Source organism: Salmo trutta, chromosome 23 (genome assembly GCF_901001165.1).
Source record: "Salmo trutta chromosome 23, fSalTru1.1, whole genome shotgun sequence".
Taxonomy (NCBI): domain Eukaryota; kingdom Metazoa; phylum Chordata; class Actinopteri; order Salmoniformes; family Salmonidae; genus Salmo; species Salmo trutta.
This window is the reverse complement of record NC_042979.1, coordinates 394,318-413,168: the sequence shown is the minus strand read 5'-3', so window position 1 is coordinate 413,168 and position 18,851 is coordinate 394,318. Positions and strand designations below refer to the sequence as shown.

Sequence of the window (18,851 nt, the reverse complement as noted above, 5' to 3'; positions counted from 1 at the left end):
TATAGTGCGATGCAGACAGGGTGGCGTGAGTGGTGAAACAGAAGAGTTGTTGTCTGTTCTTTTGAGTTTCGATGTTGAGGCTTTGCCCGACAATGTGATGTTAGGATATATAAGCTATCCTGCCCAAGCTTTTGTGCTGAATATATTATGTTTTTACAGGTGTCAAGCTTATGGGCATGTGGCAGCAGTGTGTAGGAGGGAGGTTCCTAGGTGTGAGATGTGTGCAGAAGGGCATGAGACAAAGGAATGTGTAGCATTGGGGAAAATAGTGGTATATGTTAATTGTAGTGGTGCCCATGGGGCTTGGGATCAGAAATGTCCCATGCGAGAGAGGCAGGTTAAGGTTTCCAGGGTTATAGTAGTGCAGAGGTTGTCATATGCTGAGGCAGTGAAGAAAGTAGGGGAAGAAGGGTCAAGGATCCTGAGAGGAGTGGTGTGAGTAGTAGATCTGTGCCAATACAGAGGGATAAACCAACAAGTGATACATGTTTCAGTTAGCATTTATAGCAATGGTTATGTGCTGTACTGCAGGGATGGAATGTAAGTCGCAGAAAATTGAGGTTGTGGTGACAGATGCAGAGAGGTATTTGGGTGTGCGAGACTTAACGTCATAAGAGTTACAGGGTGTGTTAAGTGGTGGTGTCCCATCCTTTCAGGCTGTTGGCCTGAAGTAGAACTAAATCTATTTAAACATTGGAGTATGCTGTTTTTTTTGTGAGTGTAGTGTTAGATAGTAGGGTATTTGTTTATTTGTTACATTTTTTTAAAGCAAAATTATAAAGGAGTTATACTCCAGTCTAGTAGATGGCGGTAATGCAACATTTATTAGATGCCAACCACCATTAAACCTCATCAAAGAAGAAGAAGAATTTATTTCGCGGAACTATACAATCCAACGACACGTCCTGCACGGACTCCATTTGCTGTGAACAGGAGTAATCATGGCGTTCAACTTTGGCGGCGCTGCCACTAACCCCGCAAGTAAGGAGATATTTCCATCGATTAGTAGAGATTGTGGTGGACGGATGGCTATGATTTCATTTACGTACTCCACAGCTAATGAAACCACAAAAGTAAGAAAGGCGGCCTTGACTGCAGGTCAAGCCAGTTAGCATTAGCTAACGAAGTAGCTAGCTAGCTTACTAGAATGTTCATACACTAGCTAGCTAGTCAGCTTGTATTAACTACTCTCACATAAATGGAGAATCATCGATTTAAGTCAGCTTGCTATTTAAACTGCCAGTTGTAAGCTTTCTAATATAGTTAACTAGCGAAGCTAGCTAACTACACTAGCTACCTAGTCGTCAGCAACATTCTGTTGAATCCCTTATGTTGCGGACGAGCAAGTGTAGGGACGTCAAACATTGATCCTTCCGCATAGACGCTCTAGTTTAGATCGCCTGGTTAAATTGTGTTTAGGACACTTTAAAAAAAAAAATCTCTAACTGGTTAAACTAGAGAGGAATATAGCAATGTGATAACATCTGAGTTTGCTTCATTTACTATTATCCTAAATTAGGATATAGAATTATTTTACCATATGCTTCTTTCCATGATGTTATGATTGTGTTCCTACATTACACAAATTGACGTTTTGACCACATCAAATTGGCGGGAATTACACATCATTTTCCCCTCAGATTGGTGATGTTAGTTTAAAAGTGTATAGTCAACACAATGACACAAGGTCAATTGCATAAAACGTATCAATATCTTTGGTTTTGTACTAATTTTGCACCAATAATTTATATTTGTCCCCCAACTAGCCATTTAAATGACCATTTTAAATTAACATGTTGACTGACTATTAATGTTAGATGGCTAGTTGCCGAAAGATCCCTACCTGTAAAATATTTGGATTCACGCTTTGTTTTGTATATATATATTTTTTTTAACGTCAGAGGCATTTCCATCATCTCGGGTTGATTGTGTCCCTCGCTATTAAATAAGCGTTAAAAACACGTTTTATATCCAGGGTGTTTCATTCCTATGATGAGTATTCACTAGAGGTCAAACCGATTATGATTTATTCCGATACCGATTATTGGATGACCAAAAACCCCGATACCGATTAATCGGCTGATTTGTGTGTGTGTGTGTGTGTGTGTGTGTGTGTGTGTGTGTAATAATGACAATTACTACAATACTGAATGCACACTTATTTTAACTTAATATAATACATCAATAAAGTCAATTAAGCCTCAAATAAATAATGAAACATGTTCAATTGGGTTTAAATAACCGAAGGTTGCAAAAACGAATCCCCCCTGAACAAGGCAGTTAACCCCAGTTTCTAGGCCGTCATTGTAAATAAGAATGTGTTCTTAATCTGACTTGCCTAGTTACATAAAAGTTGTAAAAAAAAAAGATATAATAAATAAATACAAAAATTCGGCAAATCGGTGGCCAAAAATACCGATTACCGATTGTTATGAAAACGTGAAATCGGCCCTAATTAATCGGCCATTCCGATTAATCGGTCAACCTCTAATTTTTAAACCTGCATATTTAGTTAATATTGCCTGCTAACATGAATTTATTTTAACTAGGGAAAATGTGTCACTTCTCTTGCAAACAGAGTCAGGGTATATGCAGCAGTTTGGGCCGCCTGGCTCGTTGCGAACTATGAAGACTATTTCTTCCTAACAAAGACAGCCGACTTCGCCAAACGGGGGATGATTTAACAAAAGCGCATTTGCAAAAAAAGCACAATCGTTGCACGACTGTACATAACCATAAACATCAATGCCTTTCTTAAAATCAATACACAGAAGTATATATTTTTAAACCTGCATATTTAGCTAAAACAAATCCAGGTTAGCAGGCAATATTAACCAGGTGAAATTGTGTCATTTTGCGTTCATTGCACGCAGAGTCAGGGTATATGCAACTGTTTGGGCCGCCTGGCTCGTTGCGAACTAATTTGCAAGATTTTTACGTAATTATGACATAACATTGAAGGTTGTGCAATGTAACAGGAATATTTAGACTTAGGGATGCCACCCGTTAGATAAAATAAGGAACGGTTCCGTATTTCACTGACAGGAAAAACGTTTTGTTTTAGAGATGATAGTTTCCGTATTCGACCATATTAATGACCTAAGGCTCGTGTTCCTGTGTGTTATGTTATAATTAAGTCTATGATTTGATAGAGCAGTCTGACAGCGATGGTAGGCACCAGCAGTCTGGTAAGCATTCATTCATACAGCACTTTCATGCGTTTTGCCAGCAGCCCTTCGCAATGCATTGCGCTGTTTATGACTTCAAGCCTGTCAACTCCCAAGATCAGGCTGGTGTGAAATGGCTAGCTAGTTAGCGGGTGCGCGCTAATAGCGTTTCAAACGTCACTCGCTCTGAGACTTGGAGTAGTTGTTTCCCTTGCTCTACATAGGTAACGCCGCTTCGAGGGTGGCTGTTGTCGATGTGTTCCTGGTTCGAGCCCAGGTAGGAGCGAGGAGAGGGACGGAAGCTATACTGTTACACTGGCAAAATGCATTCTCATCACTCAGAAGAATAAGCGTAATCTGCTAACTAGCTAGGCTACTTGCTTGAGAATGTAGACCGGTGTAGAGGTTTCTCAAATAATCCCAGGCTGAGTAAACAGTAGCTCAACCAAATTCAGCACAGTCTGTAGGAGCAATAGAATGCTTATGCTGCAATTTCCTATGCTGAATAAATGAGGTTGCTTTATTCAACAAAGATCTACTTTTTGTAGTCTAGCTATTAAGGACTTTTATGATTGCAAATAAAGCAGATCACTCTGCCAGCACCCCACAAAAGACTTGATGATTAAACATGAACAGGACCTTGAGAAATGTGGTGGAGCATGAGAAATAATTTCCCTCGTCTAGTTGGAAAGAATGATGAGACAAGGTTCACTGGCAGTATTCTAATACCACTGTTTAGGCCCTGGGGACTGTCTTGCATCTTTGATTGGGGCTCTGTGAATACATGGTTGGTGAAAGGGAACAGAATTCTGGCAAAGCAAAGGATGACAGAAATATTTGGACTCAGCAGCAGTAAGTACATTGCAATGGCCCTGGCCCCACAGACTTTCACTGATTCATGGAGGTGAAGGGGCATTTTAAACTGCACTGTCTCATCCTGCTCTTTCTCTCCTCTCCCTGATGAGTTTGTTGTGGTTCTTCCCCATTGTAAAAACTTACATCATTTTCTTCCTGGCTTTAGCAGGTCTTGCAGCCCCTGGTTTCGGGACCACCACCACTGCTGCGGCCCCCGCTGGCTTCGGCGGCTTTGGCACCACCACCACAGGTAAGACTGGGACACTCACTTTCCACTACATCAGTGTTTGACACAGTTACGCCGACTTGGCTAAGTAACCAGCCAACTAGCCTTTTACCAGCTCTGTTTGTTCTCTTGCTTACTCCATTGGCAAACCAAACATAGCATGATGATGTTTGGAATGACAATTACATAAAGAGTTAAGTCTTTTTAGACAGACTGGTTGCCTTCCAGCTTAACATGTCTGTACATATACAATGTCAGTTCAGAGTAGAGGAAAGAGCAGAGTTGGGACATTCGGCTTTCATAACTGCTTTATCTGCTTGTTGCCCTAGCGTAAACGTCTCCTGGACACACAATAGTAGCTAGCAAGATGAAGATCACAGAGGTTATTTTAAATGAGTGCTTTTTACTAGTTTGCCTCAACTACCTTCACTGCAAAGGTTTTGCCTGCAAACTTAGGTATAGAATCGCGACGTTCTGGCATGTCTGCCTATGGTAAGTTTTTCATGAGCACAATTCCTGCCTATATTTTAAGCCTTGCCTACCCAAACTCGTGATTTGTTGGGAGAGTTGTCTGTTTGAAGAGAACTCCCCAGGATCTTTTCTTTTTCGAAGTTGCCAAGAGAATCCATCATGTTTCCCAGACCTAGTGCTGTTGCTTCCCTAGGTCTGGGATTTCCGAAACTATAAGGAATTGGCAAGAGAGTAGAAACAGACTGGCACCCAGGCTACCAGCCTACCACATAAGTGTGAAATGTGGTTACTACTAAATAACCATCCAACTACACCAGTGTATTCAGCATAATACTAGTATCTTATTAATTAACTGACTGACTAACAGAGCAGGAAGTTGAGGTTTGTGGATGATAATTAGTTTCATTTGCACCTCCTCTGCTTAGTAATTCCTTCAACTGAAAACATCACTGTTGGGGCTCGTCTGTTATGACGCTACCGGGCGTGCTCTTGTACATGCAATGTGTTTGAAGCTTTATCCCACTGTGGGACTGTCGCGGTGCTCTTCTCCACATTAACCCTCCTCTGCACCTCTCTCTCTCTCTCTCTCTCTCTCTCTCTCGCTGCCTGCCTGCCTGCCTGCCTGCCTGCCTGCTGGCAACAGGATTTGGGGGGCTGGGAGCCGGGAGCACCACGTCTGGTGGGTTTAGTTCTGGGGGGTTTGGATTAAATGCAGCAGCTCCCAACGCGGCTGCAATCAGCTTTAATGTTGGGGGCTTTGGTGCAGCTACCACAGCAGCCACTGTGTTCAATTTTGGTAATAGCCTGGCTAGCGCAGGTAGATGCCTTTTTTAAAATTTTTATTATTATTAATCTATCAGTCAATCCGTCTAGTATGCACAGCACACATTTGTCCTCCATTTCTCCCTACACGACTGTGTATTATTTTGGTGTGGTGTTTTTGTATATCTCCATCTCACCCTATGCATATGTTAAATGCTCATCTAAAGATGTTTTGCATGTTGCCTGTTTTGGATACATCCGCTATCCGCTACAACAGCCTTTGTCAGCACAGTCCCTGTGTCAAACTGGTGGGCTCTGATTACGGAGTTGGGAAAGGCTGTGCTAGATTATTTTTGTGGAATATGTTATGTGTTTCTTATCGCATTTTCCTGAATCTGTTAGGCCACTGTTTGCCTGGCAGGGACATGACATGTTCTGTGTTATTTCTCAAGAGTATTTATCCTCTCCACTCTAAAAAAGCATTAGGGACCCTCTCCCTTAAAGAAATCAATTGAGCTCTTTTAGGGTTGCACATTTTGGGGAATATTTGGAGGTGGAAACTTTCCGTGGGAATATATGGGAATTAACGGGAATATATTCAAATTAATATTAATTCGATTTAAATGTAGATGTTTTTTGCATTGGATATATTTAACATATAAACCTTTTACCTTATAAGTAGACATAATTGCAAATGATTCAATCCTTCCAATAGAAATAAAAAAAACTATTTAGTTACAAGTTGAACTTTAATTAAATGAGTTGACTCTAAACATGGGACGATTTCACTGAACAACAAAAGGGAATTTTGAATTATCCCCAATGATCCATTGCATCTCCCAAAAACGTTTTCAACATACATCTGTAAAATGATAGTCTAGAAACTAAAGCTTTGGTTGTCTTCCTCTCAGGCTTCCATGTCTTCTCCCTGGACCTCAATGTCAACCTTTTGAACATCAGACCCTGAGGGCTCATCTTCACTGTCACTTTCCAACCTTGTTGAGGATGGCTCATTGTCAAGCTCAAAAAGCCTCAGAATTTACCACCAATTTTTCAATCGTTGTATTGGTCAGTCTGTTGCGTGCTTTGGTGTGTGTGTTCCCAAACAAGGACCAGTTGCGCTCTGAGGTGGCTGATGTTGGTGGGATTTGGAGGAGGATGGAGGCAACAGGGGAAAGAGCCTCAGATCCACAAAGTCCCTTCCACCAGGTGGCATAGGCCTTGTTGATCTCTGCACCAGACAGTATGCTCTTGCCAACATATTTGAGGTCCAACATGTACGCTGCGGCATGTATTGGTTTCAGGCAGAAGTCTTCACAATTTTTTATGTATTTCAAAACTGCAGTTTCCTCTGCTTGGAGCAACAGTGAAGTGGGCAGGGCAGTACGGATTTCTTCTCTTACATCTGCAAGCAGAGTCTGAACATCAGACAGGATGGCATTGTCTCCCTCAATCCGTGCAATGGCTACTGCTATGTTTCAGGCTACTTACCACTCTCTCCCAAAATACATAATCTAGGAGGATCCTCTTGATGGGGCTGCTATATCGGCAGACTGTGATATGGCCATTTCTTGGAGACTTCTTCCCCTCCAGGAGACTGTCAAACGTGATGACAACACCACCCCAACAGCTTCAATGTGGTGCTCTTATTCTTCTCACTTTGCTTGGTGAGGTAGATTGCTGCTATAACTTCATGATCCTTCACATACCTAACCATTTCCTTGGCGCTCTTGTAGAGTTTATCCATTGTTTTCAGTGCCATGATGTCTTTGAGGAGCAGATTCAATGCATGAGCAGCACAGCCAATGGGTGTGATGTGAGGGTAGGACTCGTCCACTTTAGACCAAGCAGCCCATCATGTTCGCAGCATTTTCTTTCACCAGTGCAAATACCTTCTGTGGGCCAAGGTCATTGACGACTGCCTTCAGCTCATCTGCAATGTAGAGACGGGTGTGTCTGTTGTGGTTCTTGTGTCTGTGCTCTTGTAGAATACTGGTTGAGGGGTGGAGATGACGTAGTTAATTATTCCTTGAACATTTGACCACCCATCAGAGATGATTGCAATACAGTCTGCTTTCTCTTTGATTTGCTTGACTATCACTTGAACTCTGTTGAGCTCTGCATCCAGCAAATTAGTAGATAAAGCATGTCTGGTTGGAGGGGTGTATGCTGGGCGAAGAACATTCAGAAATCTCTTCCAATACACATTGCCTGTGAGCGTCAGAGGTGAACCAGTTGCATACAGCGCTCAAGCAAGACATTCATCAGCATTTCTCTTACTGCGTTCCTCCATTAAGTAAAAAAAAACTTCTGATTCCAGGAGGACCATGAGCTGTTGCTATCGATAAGGTGTCTGATTCATAATTTTCACGTCGAGTAGAGGGAGTTTTGTCAGAGGTTGCTTGTTGTGAGCGCTGAGGGAACTTTATGTACTTGGCCAGATGATTCTGCATCTTTGTTGCATTCTTCACATATGATTTGGCACAGTATTTGCAAAGGTACACAGCTTTTCCTTCTACATTAGTTGCAGTGAAATATCTCCACACATCAGATAGTGCCTGTGGCATTTTCCTGTAAAGATTAGATTTAAAAAGAATGTGTGTGTGTGTATATGTATGTATGTATGTATGTATATGTATATATATATATATATATATATATATATACACACACACACAATTCCATGTACAGATAAATAGTTAAGCAATTAGATTAAACAACTCCTTTGTAAGGTAAATTTTTTCAAATGAACATGTATGGAAACAGGTGAATTAACACTCAGTTAGCAGGCTCAAGCAAGCTAAAACCCTCTTTGTAGCAAAAACTAACTTGCAGAAATTGTTAACAAGTTAGAAATGATTTAAACAGACGTTGCTGTAGGTTACTATTTACTAGTTAACAAGAAATATGTCATATAAAATATATTCACCCCACCCAGTTTTCTAATCAAAACTTACCAGAAAGTATGTAGTCCTTGGCTCAGACAGTGAAGTAGTGTTAGCTCAATAGTATCTCATTAGCGTGCAATATCTTGCGAATCAGCTGTACATGTGATGGAAGAATGCACTGTGCATGCAGAGGGTTGCAATTCCATTGAATTGGGGATAGTTAAACCAACATATGCCACAAGACCTAGAATTGCCTGATGTGTATTCCACAAAAAAGGTTCACTGTTATAAGCTAACTTTTTTGATGAATTTAAGCAACATTACTGGGCTTAACTTCCCATGAAAATTTCCGGAAAGTTCCCGACCCTTTGCAACCCTAATCTCTACGCCCTCCCTCTCACCTTTTTTTCTATTATCCATCCATTCATCCATGCTCTCTTACCTCACTCTGATGGTCTGGTTTGTCTTGCTCAGGTGCTTTTGGGGGTTTTGGGACAACCACTACATCCGCTGCTGCACCTGGGTCAACTTTCAGCTTCGCCGCTCCTGCAAGCACAACAGGTCAGGACTATGGAACTCGCTGGGGCAGGGCTGGGTACAGACGGAGAGAGCCAGGGCAGGAATGGCCTTGTCCCACTGCTTGCTCCTGCTATTCTGCATGGCAACTACTAGATGGTGCACTCTACAATAACATGTTATCTCCTTGCCATAGCCTCTCCTGATACTAGCATTCCATTCTCAGATTACCAACACACTATAACCCTAACCTAAGATTCTAAGGCAAAATACTCAACAAATCCTTATTTTCCATTTAATGGTTTTATTGATATAATTATTTCTCCTTCCAGGAGGACTGTTTGGTAATACCCAGAATAAGGGATTTGGGTTCTCCTCTGGGCTGGGCACTGGCACTACTGCTGCAGCTGGGTTTGGAACAGGTCTGGGGACAACTCTAGGAGGTGGATTTGGTGGCTTCAATATCCAGCCACAGCAGCAACAGCAAGGTAAGTGTTCCTCTGGCTAAGAGCAGGGGTGAATCTCAAAAGTCCTTCCTCAATTCCTAGGGTCCTCTTCTCGCTTCCTTAACCTTAGAGGGAACAGAAGATTCAACGATTTGAGACGGAGACGAGGAGAGAACGCAAGGAGGAATTAAGGAAAGACTATTGTGATTGACCCCTGGTGTATGCAAACCAAACAAGTTATGTTTTGCTAGGACAACTAAGTTTTTTTCTTTTGTGTTGTGCTATATAGGAAGCTTTTTTGGGCAGCAGGCCCAGGCCCCGGCCCAGTCTAATCAGCTCGTCCACACAGCAAACGCCCTGTCTGCCCCCACCCTGCTTGGGGACGAGAGAGATGCCATCTTGGCCAAGTGGAATCAGCTCCAGGCCTTCTGGGGAACAGGCAAGGGCTACTTCAACAACCAACTCCCACCTGTAGACTTCACACAGGAAAACCCTTTCTGCAGGTTCAAGGTAATGTCTCGTATCACCATTTTTCGGGCATATTTTGACATGAAGTGTTTTGTTATTTTAATAAATATAACAAATTGCCGTTTTAATCTTAAACTAGTTTTCACATGTTGACGAGGTTTGTTGTACTATTCCTTTCTTTTTACCGTCTTCAGGTAACTGCAGTGGTGTAGACCAGTGCTTTGGAGTTCAATTAACTGTCACAAATATGTCGGCATAAGAGAGACCACCAAAGTTCTATCTAGAAACTGCAAGTTTATCATATCTGTTTGTGTCTGCAAGGCGGTGGGCTACAGCTGTATCCCAGGCAGTAAGGATGAGGATGGTCTGGTTGTCCTGGCCTTCAATAAGAAGGAGGCTGATGTCCGTAGTCAACAGCAGCAGCTGGTTGAGTCTCTACACAAGGTGCTGGGAGGGAACCAGACTCTCACCGTCAACGTAGAGGGAGTCAAAGCCCTGCCTGATGACCAGTGAGTACTGGTAGACACTACCCGACACAGTCTATGGGTACACAACAGAGAATATACTGTATGTAGTATGGTTGTCTATCACGTTGACCTCATGATCTGTCAGTCCTTGCATCCATTGTTCAATCTATGAACCAATTAACCTCTCTGGCGCATGTGGGACGAACTCGTAACAGCCACTGAAATCCAGTGGCGCGATTTTTGAATCGTTAGAAATACTATTACTTCAATTTCTCAAACATATGACTATTTTACAGCTATTTAAAGACAAGAATCTCGTTAATCTAACCCCACTGTCCGATTTCAAAAAGGCTTTACAACGAAAGCAAAACATTAGATTATGTCAGCAGAGTGCCCAGCCAGAAATAATCAGACACCCATTTTTCAAGCTAGCATATCATGTCACATAAACCCAAACCACAGCTAAATGCAGCACTAACCTTTTATGATCTTCATCAGATGACACACCTAGGACATTGTGTTATACAATACATGCATGTCTGTTCAATCAAGTTCATATTTATATCAAAAAACAGCTTTTTACATTAGCATGTGACGTTCAGAAAAAGCATAACCCCCGCAAACTTCCGGGGAATTCACTAACAGTTTGCTAAATTACTCACGATAAACGGTCACAAAAAGCATAACAATTATTTTAAGAATTATAGATACATTACTCCTCTATGCACTCGATATGTCCGATTTTAAAATAGCTTTTCGGATGAAGCACATTTTGCAATAATCTAAGTACATAGCCCGGCATCACAGGGCTAGCTATTTAGACACCCACCCAGGTCAGCCTCCACCAAAATCACATTTCCTATAAGAAAAATGTTCTTACCTTGCTTGTTCTTCGTCAGAATACACTGCCAGGACTTCTACTTCAATAACAAATGTTGGTTTGGTCCCAAATAATCCATCGTTATATCCAAACAGCGACGTTTTGTTCGTGAGTTCTAGACACTATCAGAATGCTTCATCACGGTCTCGAGCATGGCGCATTGGCGTGACAAAAAATGTCTAAATATTCCATTACCGTACTTCGAAGCATGTCAACCGCTGTTTAAAACCAATTTTTATGCCATTTATCTCGTAGAAAAGTGATAATATTCCGACCGGGAATATGCATTGAGCCTAAACAGCCGAATTAAATTTCTCCTCAGGAGCGAATCGTGCACGCGCCTCATTCAAAGGTCCTCTGAGCCGCCACTTACCAAAGCCGATAATGTGTTTCAGCCTGAGGCTGCCTCGTCAACCTTCAGTTATTTCCCGGGTTCTGAGAGCCTATCGGAGCCCTGGGAATTGTCACGTTACAGCTAAGATCCTTACTTTTCAATAAACAGATGCAAGACGCACGACTCCTTGTCAGACAGGGTACTTTCTGCTTGAAACCTTGTCAGGTTTTTGCCTGCCATAGGAGTTCTGTTATACTCACAGACACCATTCAAACAGTTTTAGAAAATTCAGAGTGTTTTCTATCCAAACCTGAACAATAATATGCATATTCTAGCTTCTGAGTTGGTGTAGGAGGCAGTTAAAAATGGGCACATATTTTTTCCAAAATTCTCAATACTGCCCCCTATCCCAAACAGGTTAACAGGGGGTTACATTTTTCCAGCCCCAATACTCACTTTAATAGCAAACCGAGTGGCAGGGCTGCCATTTTCTTGTTTTTCAAATTAGTGAACATTTAGAAGCCCTCTAAGTGGATCGTGTAACACTGAATGCCTGTCTTTCTCTCTTTCTAGGACGGAGGTGGTGATCTATGTGGTGGAGCGTTCTCCTAACGGCACATCTAAGAGGATCCCAGCTACAACACTGTACAACTATGTAGAGCAGGCTAACACCAAGGCCCAGCTCACACAGCTAGCAGTTTTCATGTCTGTTACACGCACTGAGCTCTCACCAGCACAGCTTAAACAGCTGCTGGCGAATGCACCAGCAGGTAAGTTTGGTTGTGTGTGTCTTCCCCATACTCTCCTCTAACCTCCATCACAACTAAGTTAACTGAGTCATTTTGTTGAGGGCATGGTCTTGTTCCCCGGCTCAGACGTTGCTGATGCATGCACGATTTTACAGCGCCTGAATAGGTATTTTCCATATCAGCTTAAGCACATCATGTAGCAATCTGGTGCCCGACTACAGTCTGATCTGACACACAACCATTGGTTGATGCATGCAACGTCTGAGCATGGGAACAAGACCATGTCTTTTAGATAACCAGATGTCTATTGTACAACAGCTGTGGCTTCATGGATTTCAGTTTGGTTTCATTTAAGGGTTTATTGAAACAATAGCGTATGGACTATTTGGTCCGCATGTAGCACTAAGAATGTGACTGTTGTATATGACTCAGAGTTTTGTTGCTTCTTTTCAGGTGTGGATCCCATCATTTGGGAACAGGCAAAGGTGGATAACCCTGATGTGGACAAGTAAGTTGTTCAATGTGAATCAAGGTTATTAAAAGCTTGTTATCATTAATTCTTATGAGCTAGATGATCATTTTGAAACTGTATTGAACTGATGATATTCGTAATCCTATAGGTTGATCCCTGTCCCAATGGTTGGTTTCAAAGAACTACTCCGCAGATTGAAGATTCAGGACCAGATGACCAAACAGCACCAATCCAGAGTAGATGTGAGTTCTGCTGCTTTCCTCTACAATTGCACTGCTTACCCATACACATATATGGCCTGCTTCTAGAAGTGTTATAAAAGAGTGTGGAGGGATAGGGAATTTGCAGGACCATAAAATTAATAAAGAACCTTAGGTTGCTGGTTCTTATCCAGCTTGAAGGACTGCATCGGAGACTCTGATAGACGAATCTGGCTACTAAAACCAATCCAGGAGGGGAGCTGCGTTATGCTGGCCTTTGTTACAGCTTTCCTGTACTGCCTCACATGCTTCTCAGTACCCTCCTTTATGCTGTAGGTGGGTTCCTCCTATGTAGTTATGTACACGTTTCATGTGGTCTTTCACCAGATCATCTCTAATGACATCAGTGAACTGCAGAAGAACCAGGCAACAACAGTGGCTAAGATCGCTCAATACAAGAGGAAGCTGATGGATCTCTCTCACAGAGTACTACAGGTATGTGCCATACATAATAATTATAATTATAATAATAATAAAGTCAAGTCATCTGGCTGTTGTCAGTTGGTACAGTGGTGTGAACATATTTGAATGCCGACAGAATATCATGAAGTTAACCTCTATCTTGATTAAATTAATTATTTAACTATGTGTGTATAATATCGCTGACCCCAATTAGTTGATTGTTTGGTCGTTAGGCTGTTGGTCGACCAAGATTATTTTAGTCGAGCAGTAATATACAGTACCAGTCACAAGTTTGGACACATCTACTCATTCAAGGGTTTTTCTTTATTTTACTATTTTCTACACAGTAGAATAATAGTGAAGACATCAAAACTATGAAATAACACATATGGAATCATGTAGTAACCAAAGTGTTAAACAATTCGAAATATCCACCCTTTGCCTTGACAGCTTTGCACTCTCTTGGCATTCTCTCAACCAGCTTCACCTGGAATGCTTTTCCAACAGTCTTGAAGGAGTTCCCACATATGCTGAGCACTTGTTGGCTGTTTTTCCTTCCCTCTGCGGTCCGACTCATCCCAAACCATCTCATTTGGGTTGAGGTCGGGTGATTGTGGAGGCCAGGTCATCTGATGCAGCACTCCATCACTCTACTTCTTGGTCAAATAGCCTTTACACAGCCTGGAGGTGTGTTGGGTCATTGTCCTGTTGAAAAACAAATGATAGTCCCACTAAGGGCAAACCAAATGGGATGGCATATCGCTGCAGAATGCTGTGGTAGCCATGGTGGTTAAGTGTGCATTGAATTCTAAGTAAATCGCTGACAGTGTCACCAGCAAAGCACCATCACACCACCTCTATGCTTCATGGTGGGAACCACACATGCGGAGGTCATCTGTTCACCTACTCTGCGACTCACAAAGATACCTTTTTATTTACGGCGGTTGGAATCAAAAATCTAATTTGGAATCATCAGAACAAAGGACGAGTTTCCACCGGTATAATGTCCGTTGCTTATTTTTCTTGGCCCAAGGAAGTCTCTTCTTATTGGTGTCCTTTAGTAGTGTTTTTTTGCAGCAATTCAACCATGATGGCCTGATTCACGCAGTCTCTGAACAGTTGATGTTGAGATGTGTTTGTTATTTGAACTCTAAAGCATTTATTTAGGCTGCAATTTCTGAGGCTGGTAACTCGAATGATCTTATCCTCTGCAGCAGAGGTAACTCTGGGTCTTCCTTTCCTGTGGCGGTCCTCATGAGTGCCAGTTTCATCATAATGGTTGATGGTTTTTGTGCCGCACTGTCAAAGTTCTTGAAATTTTCCGGATTGACTGACCTTCATGTCTTTGTCATTTCTCTTTGCTTATTTGAGCTGTTCTTGCCATAATACGGACTTGGTTTTTTACCAAATAGGGTTATCTTCTGTATATCGCCCCTACCTTATCACAACACAACTGATTGGCTCAAATGCATTAAGAAGGAAAGAAATTACACAAATTAACTTTTAACAAGGCACACCAGTTAATTGAAATGCATTCCATGAAGCTGGTTGAGAGAATGCCAAGAGTGTGCAAAACTGTCATCAAGGTGGCTACTTTGAAAAATCTAAAATATATTTTGATTTGTTTACAACTTGTTTTTGGTTACTACATGATTCCATATGTGTTTTCTTAGTTTTGATGTCTTCACTATTATTCTACAATGTAGAAAATAGTAAAAATAAAGAAAAACCCTTGAATGAGTAGGTATATCCAAACTTTTGTGTCTGCGTTCGTGCGTGTATGTAATATATACACATACATGCATACTACCATTCAAAGTTTGGGGTCACTTAGAAATGTCCTTGTTTTTGAAAGAAAAGCAAATTAAAAATATAACATCAAGTTGATCAGAAATACAGCGTAGACATTGTTAACCTCTATGGGCTAGGTGGGACGCACTCAACAGCCAGTGGAATCCCGTGGCGCGATATTCAAATACCTTAGAAATGCTATTACTTCAATTTCTCAAACATAGGACTATTTTACACCATTTTAAAGACATGACTCTCGTTAATCTAACCACACTGTCCGATTTCAAAAAGGCTTTACAACGAAAGCAAAACATTAGATTATGTCAGCAGAGTACCCAGCCAGAAATAATCAGACACCCATTTTTCAAGCTAGCATATAATGTCACATAAATCCAAACCACAGCTAAATGCAGCACTAACCTTTGATGATCTTCATCAGATGACAATCCTAGGACATTATGTTATACAATACATGCATGTTTTGTTCAATCAAGTTCATATATCAAAAAACTGCTTTTTACATTAGCATGTGACGTTCAGAACTAGCATACCCACCGCAAACTAACGGTGAATTTACTAAATTACTCACGATAAACGTTCACAAAAAAACATAATTATTTTAAGAATTATAGATACAGAACTCCTCTATGCACTCGCCATGTCCGATTTTAAAATAGCTTTTCGGTGAAAGCACATTTTGCAATATTATGAGTAGATATCCCAGCCCTCACGGGCTAGCCTTAGTGTATAAACTGTGTGTGTTTAGGTGCTGATCAAGCAGGAGATTCAGAGGAAGAGTGGCTATGCCATCCAGGTTGATGAGGAGCACCTAAGAGTGCAGCTGGACACCATCCAGTGTGAACTCAACGCCCCCACGCAGTTCAAGGTAAGTTCACTGCAACATCTGGTTATTCCATACAAACGCTGGCACTCCGCCATGCCCTATGTGACTATACTAAAAGCTGACTTTTAACTGCAACTCTGGACACCCCACCTATTTACATGTTGGTCATTTAGGAGACGCTCTTCTAATCCAAAGCGACTTACAGGTGAAATTAGGGTTAAATGCCTTGCTCAAGGGCACATCGGCAGATTTTTCACCTAGTCTGCTCAGGAACTCAGCGACATTTCTGTTACTGGCCCAATGCTCTTAACCTCTTACATCTAGACATTCCGCTAGCGGAACACCTGCTCCAATATCCAATGATAGGCATGGCGCGAAATAAAAACTTCCATTTTTCAAACATATGACTATTTTACACCATTTTAAAGACAAGACTCTCCTTTATCTAACCACACAGTCCGATTTCAAAAAGGCTTTACAGCGAAAGCAAAACATTAGATTATGTCAGCAGAGTACCCAGCCAGAAATAATCAGACACCCATTTTTCAAGCTAGCATATAATGTCACAAAAAAACAAAACCACAGCTAAATGCAGCACTAACCTTTGATGATCTTCATCAGATGACACTCCTAGGACATTATGTTATACAATACATGCATGTTTTGTTCAATCAAGTTCATATTTATATCAAAAACCAGCTTTTTACATTAGCATGTGACGTTCAGAACTAGCATTCCCACCGAACACTTCCGGTGAATTTACTAAATTACTCACGATAAACGTTCATAAAAAACATAATTATTTTAAGAATTATAGATACAGAACTCCTTTATGCAATCGCGGTGTCTGATTTTAAAATAGCTTTTCGGTGAAAGCACATTTTGCAATATTCTTAGTAGATAGCCCGGCCATCATGGCCAGCTATTTTGACACCCACCAAGTTTGGTACTCACCAAACTCAGATTTACTATAAGAAAAATTGGATTACCTTTGCTGTTCTTTGTAAGAATGCACTCCCAGGACTTCTACTTCAATAACAATTGTTGGTTTGGTTCCAAATAATCCATAGTTATATCCAAATAGCGGCGTTTTGTTGTGCGTTCAAGACACTATCCGAAGGGTAAAGAAGGGTGACGCGCCCGGCGTGTTTCGTGACAAAAAAAATCAAATTATTCCATTACCGTACTTCGAAGCATGTCAAACGCTGTTTAAAATCAATTTTGATGTGATTTTTCTCGTAAAAAAGTGATAGGGTTTCCCGGTCGGAATGTTGTTTTCGTTCAAAGACTGAAAATAAAAACATGGAGTTGTCTCTTGCACGCGTGCGCCAGTCTCATTGTTCCCAGATCGACCACTTACCAAATGCGCTACTGTTTTTCAGCCATGGCCTGCAAAGTCATCATTCAACGTTCTGGCGCCTTCTGAGAGCCTATGGGAGCGTTAGAAAATGTCACGTTACAGCAGAGATCCTCTGTTTTGGATAGAGATGATCAAGAAGGCCAAGAAATAGTCAGAGGGCGCTTCAGGTTTTGGCCTGCCAAATGAGTTCTGTTATACTCACAGACACCATTCAAACAGTTTTAGAAACTTTGGAGTGTTTTCTATCCAAAGCTAATAATTATATGCATATTCTAGTTTCTGGGCAGGAGTAATAATTAGATTAAATCGGGTACGTTTTTTATCTGGCCGTGAAAATACTGCCCCCTATCCATAACAAGTTAACTGCTAGGCTACCTGTCGCCTCTCACTGATTCAGATTTGATGACCCTGCTCTTTTCTTATTGGATGTACAGTATTTGTCATGTAATTTGAGGACCATGTCTATAAAACTTACTTGAAATGGTTTTTGCTCTATTAGGGGCGTCTGAACGAGCTGATGTCTCAGATCCGGATGCAGAACCACTTTGGGGCGGTGCGCGCAGAGGAACGATATAGTGTGGACGGAGACCTTCTCAGGGAGATCAGACAGGTGAGACTGTTAAAATTCTATTTCTATGGGCAGGACATACTGAATGTTTATGCAAATTATGGAAGTGTTTTGTCTGTCTGCTTACAGATGTGTGTGGTCTGCCGTTAGTCCGTCAGTAGTTCTAAGTGTCTTTGTGTGTGTGGTTGGTCAGTATTGCTTACTGAGTGTCTTTCCGTTCTCCTCTCCACAGCACCTGAAGCAGCAGCAGGAGGGTCTGAGTCAGCTGATCAGTGTGATCAAAGACGACGTGGAAGACCTCAAACTGATAGAACATGGCCTCCTGGACAGACTCGGCTGACCTCAAAGGTCCTCCCAGACCCCACATGGCCCTGAATCTCTCTCACTGCTGACAAATGTTAAAGGGACATGCCTCTTCTTAGCAAGGCATATCTGTCTTTTCTATGGTTTGTCTGTCTCCTACTCAGAGGTGCTTTCTCACACAGATTAATCCTTGTCCTGGACTAATGGCTCAATGGTGAATCTCAATCAAAAATGCTTTTCAGTCCAGGACTAGGCATCATTTTTGTCTTGGAAACTGCCCCTAAAACCCCCAGACATCTAAACTGGAACAAGACCGCCTTAGAAAAACTGTCAGACTGTCTGGTGGACACTGTCTGGTGGACACTGTCTGGTGGTTTGATGATTTGGTGTGATATTCAACACATTGTAAATAAATACGCCTTTTATTACTGCTTTAGTAATATTTTATATGATGGAATAAGAATTATACACAAGCCCAACATGGTTTAATAAAATGTCATTGAGAAGCCTTTTTCAACATGACTCTCCTGTGTTTGGATCTCTTTCTTACCCAAGTGTAACCGGCGTAAGTGCTAGCTTAGCTTCCTCCCTCAATCTGCCTCTGACTTGGCTTGAACCAGGT

General features: G+C 41.6%; 1 protein-coding gene across 4 annotated transcripts; it reads left to right on the top strand.

The window, feature by feature from the left end:
• Positions 1 to 761: 761 nt before the first annotated feature.
• nup54 (nucleoporin 54) lies at positions 762 to 18,748 on the top strand. Of its 4 annotated transcripts, none has more exons than XM_029708439.1 (13): positions 762 to 981; positions 4,192 to 4,272; positions 8,844 to 8,930; positions 9,218 to 9,373; positions 9,621 to 9,841; positions 10,121 to 10,308; positions 12,054 to 12,250; positions 12,683 to 12,737; positions 12,850 to 12,943; positions 13,289 to 13,396; positions 15,921 to 16,040; positions 17,858 to 17,968; positions 18,159 to 18,748. In XM_029708439.1, exons 1-13 carry the CDS (start codon positions 942 to 944, stop codon positions 18,264 to 18,266), a joined length of 1,566 nt encoding a protein of 521 aa, XP_029564299.1. In that variant the 5' UTR covers positions 762 to 941; the 3' UTR covers positions 18,267 to 18,748. The 4 variants fall into 4 exon arrangements, with proteins under 4 accessions (XP_029564299.1, XP_029564298.1, XP_029564301.1 ...); XM_029708438.1 differs by having other exon boundaries at positions 765 to 981; positions 4,189 to 4,272; XM_029708441.1 differs by lacking the exon at positions 8,844 to 8,930 and having other exon boundaries at positions 765 to 981.
• The last annotated feature ends 103 nt before the right edge of the window (positions 18,749 to 18,851 follow it).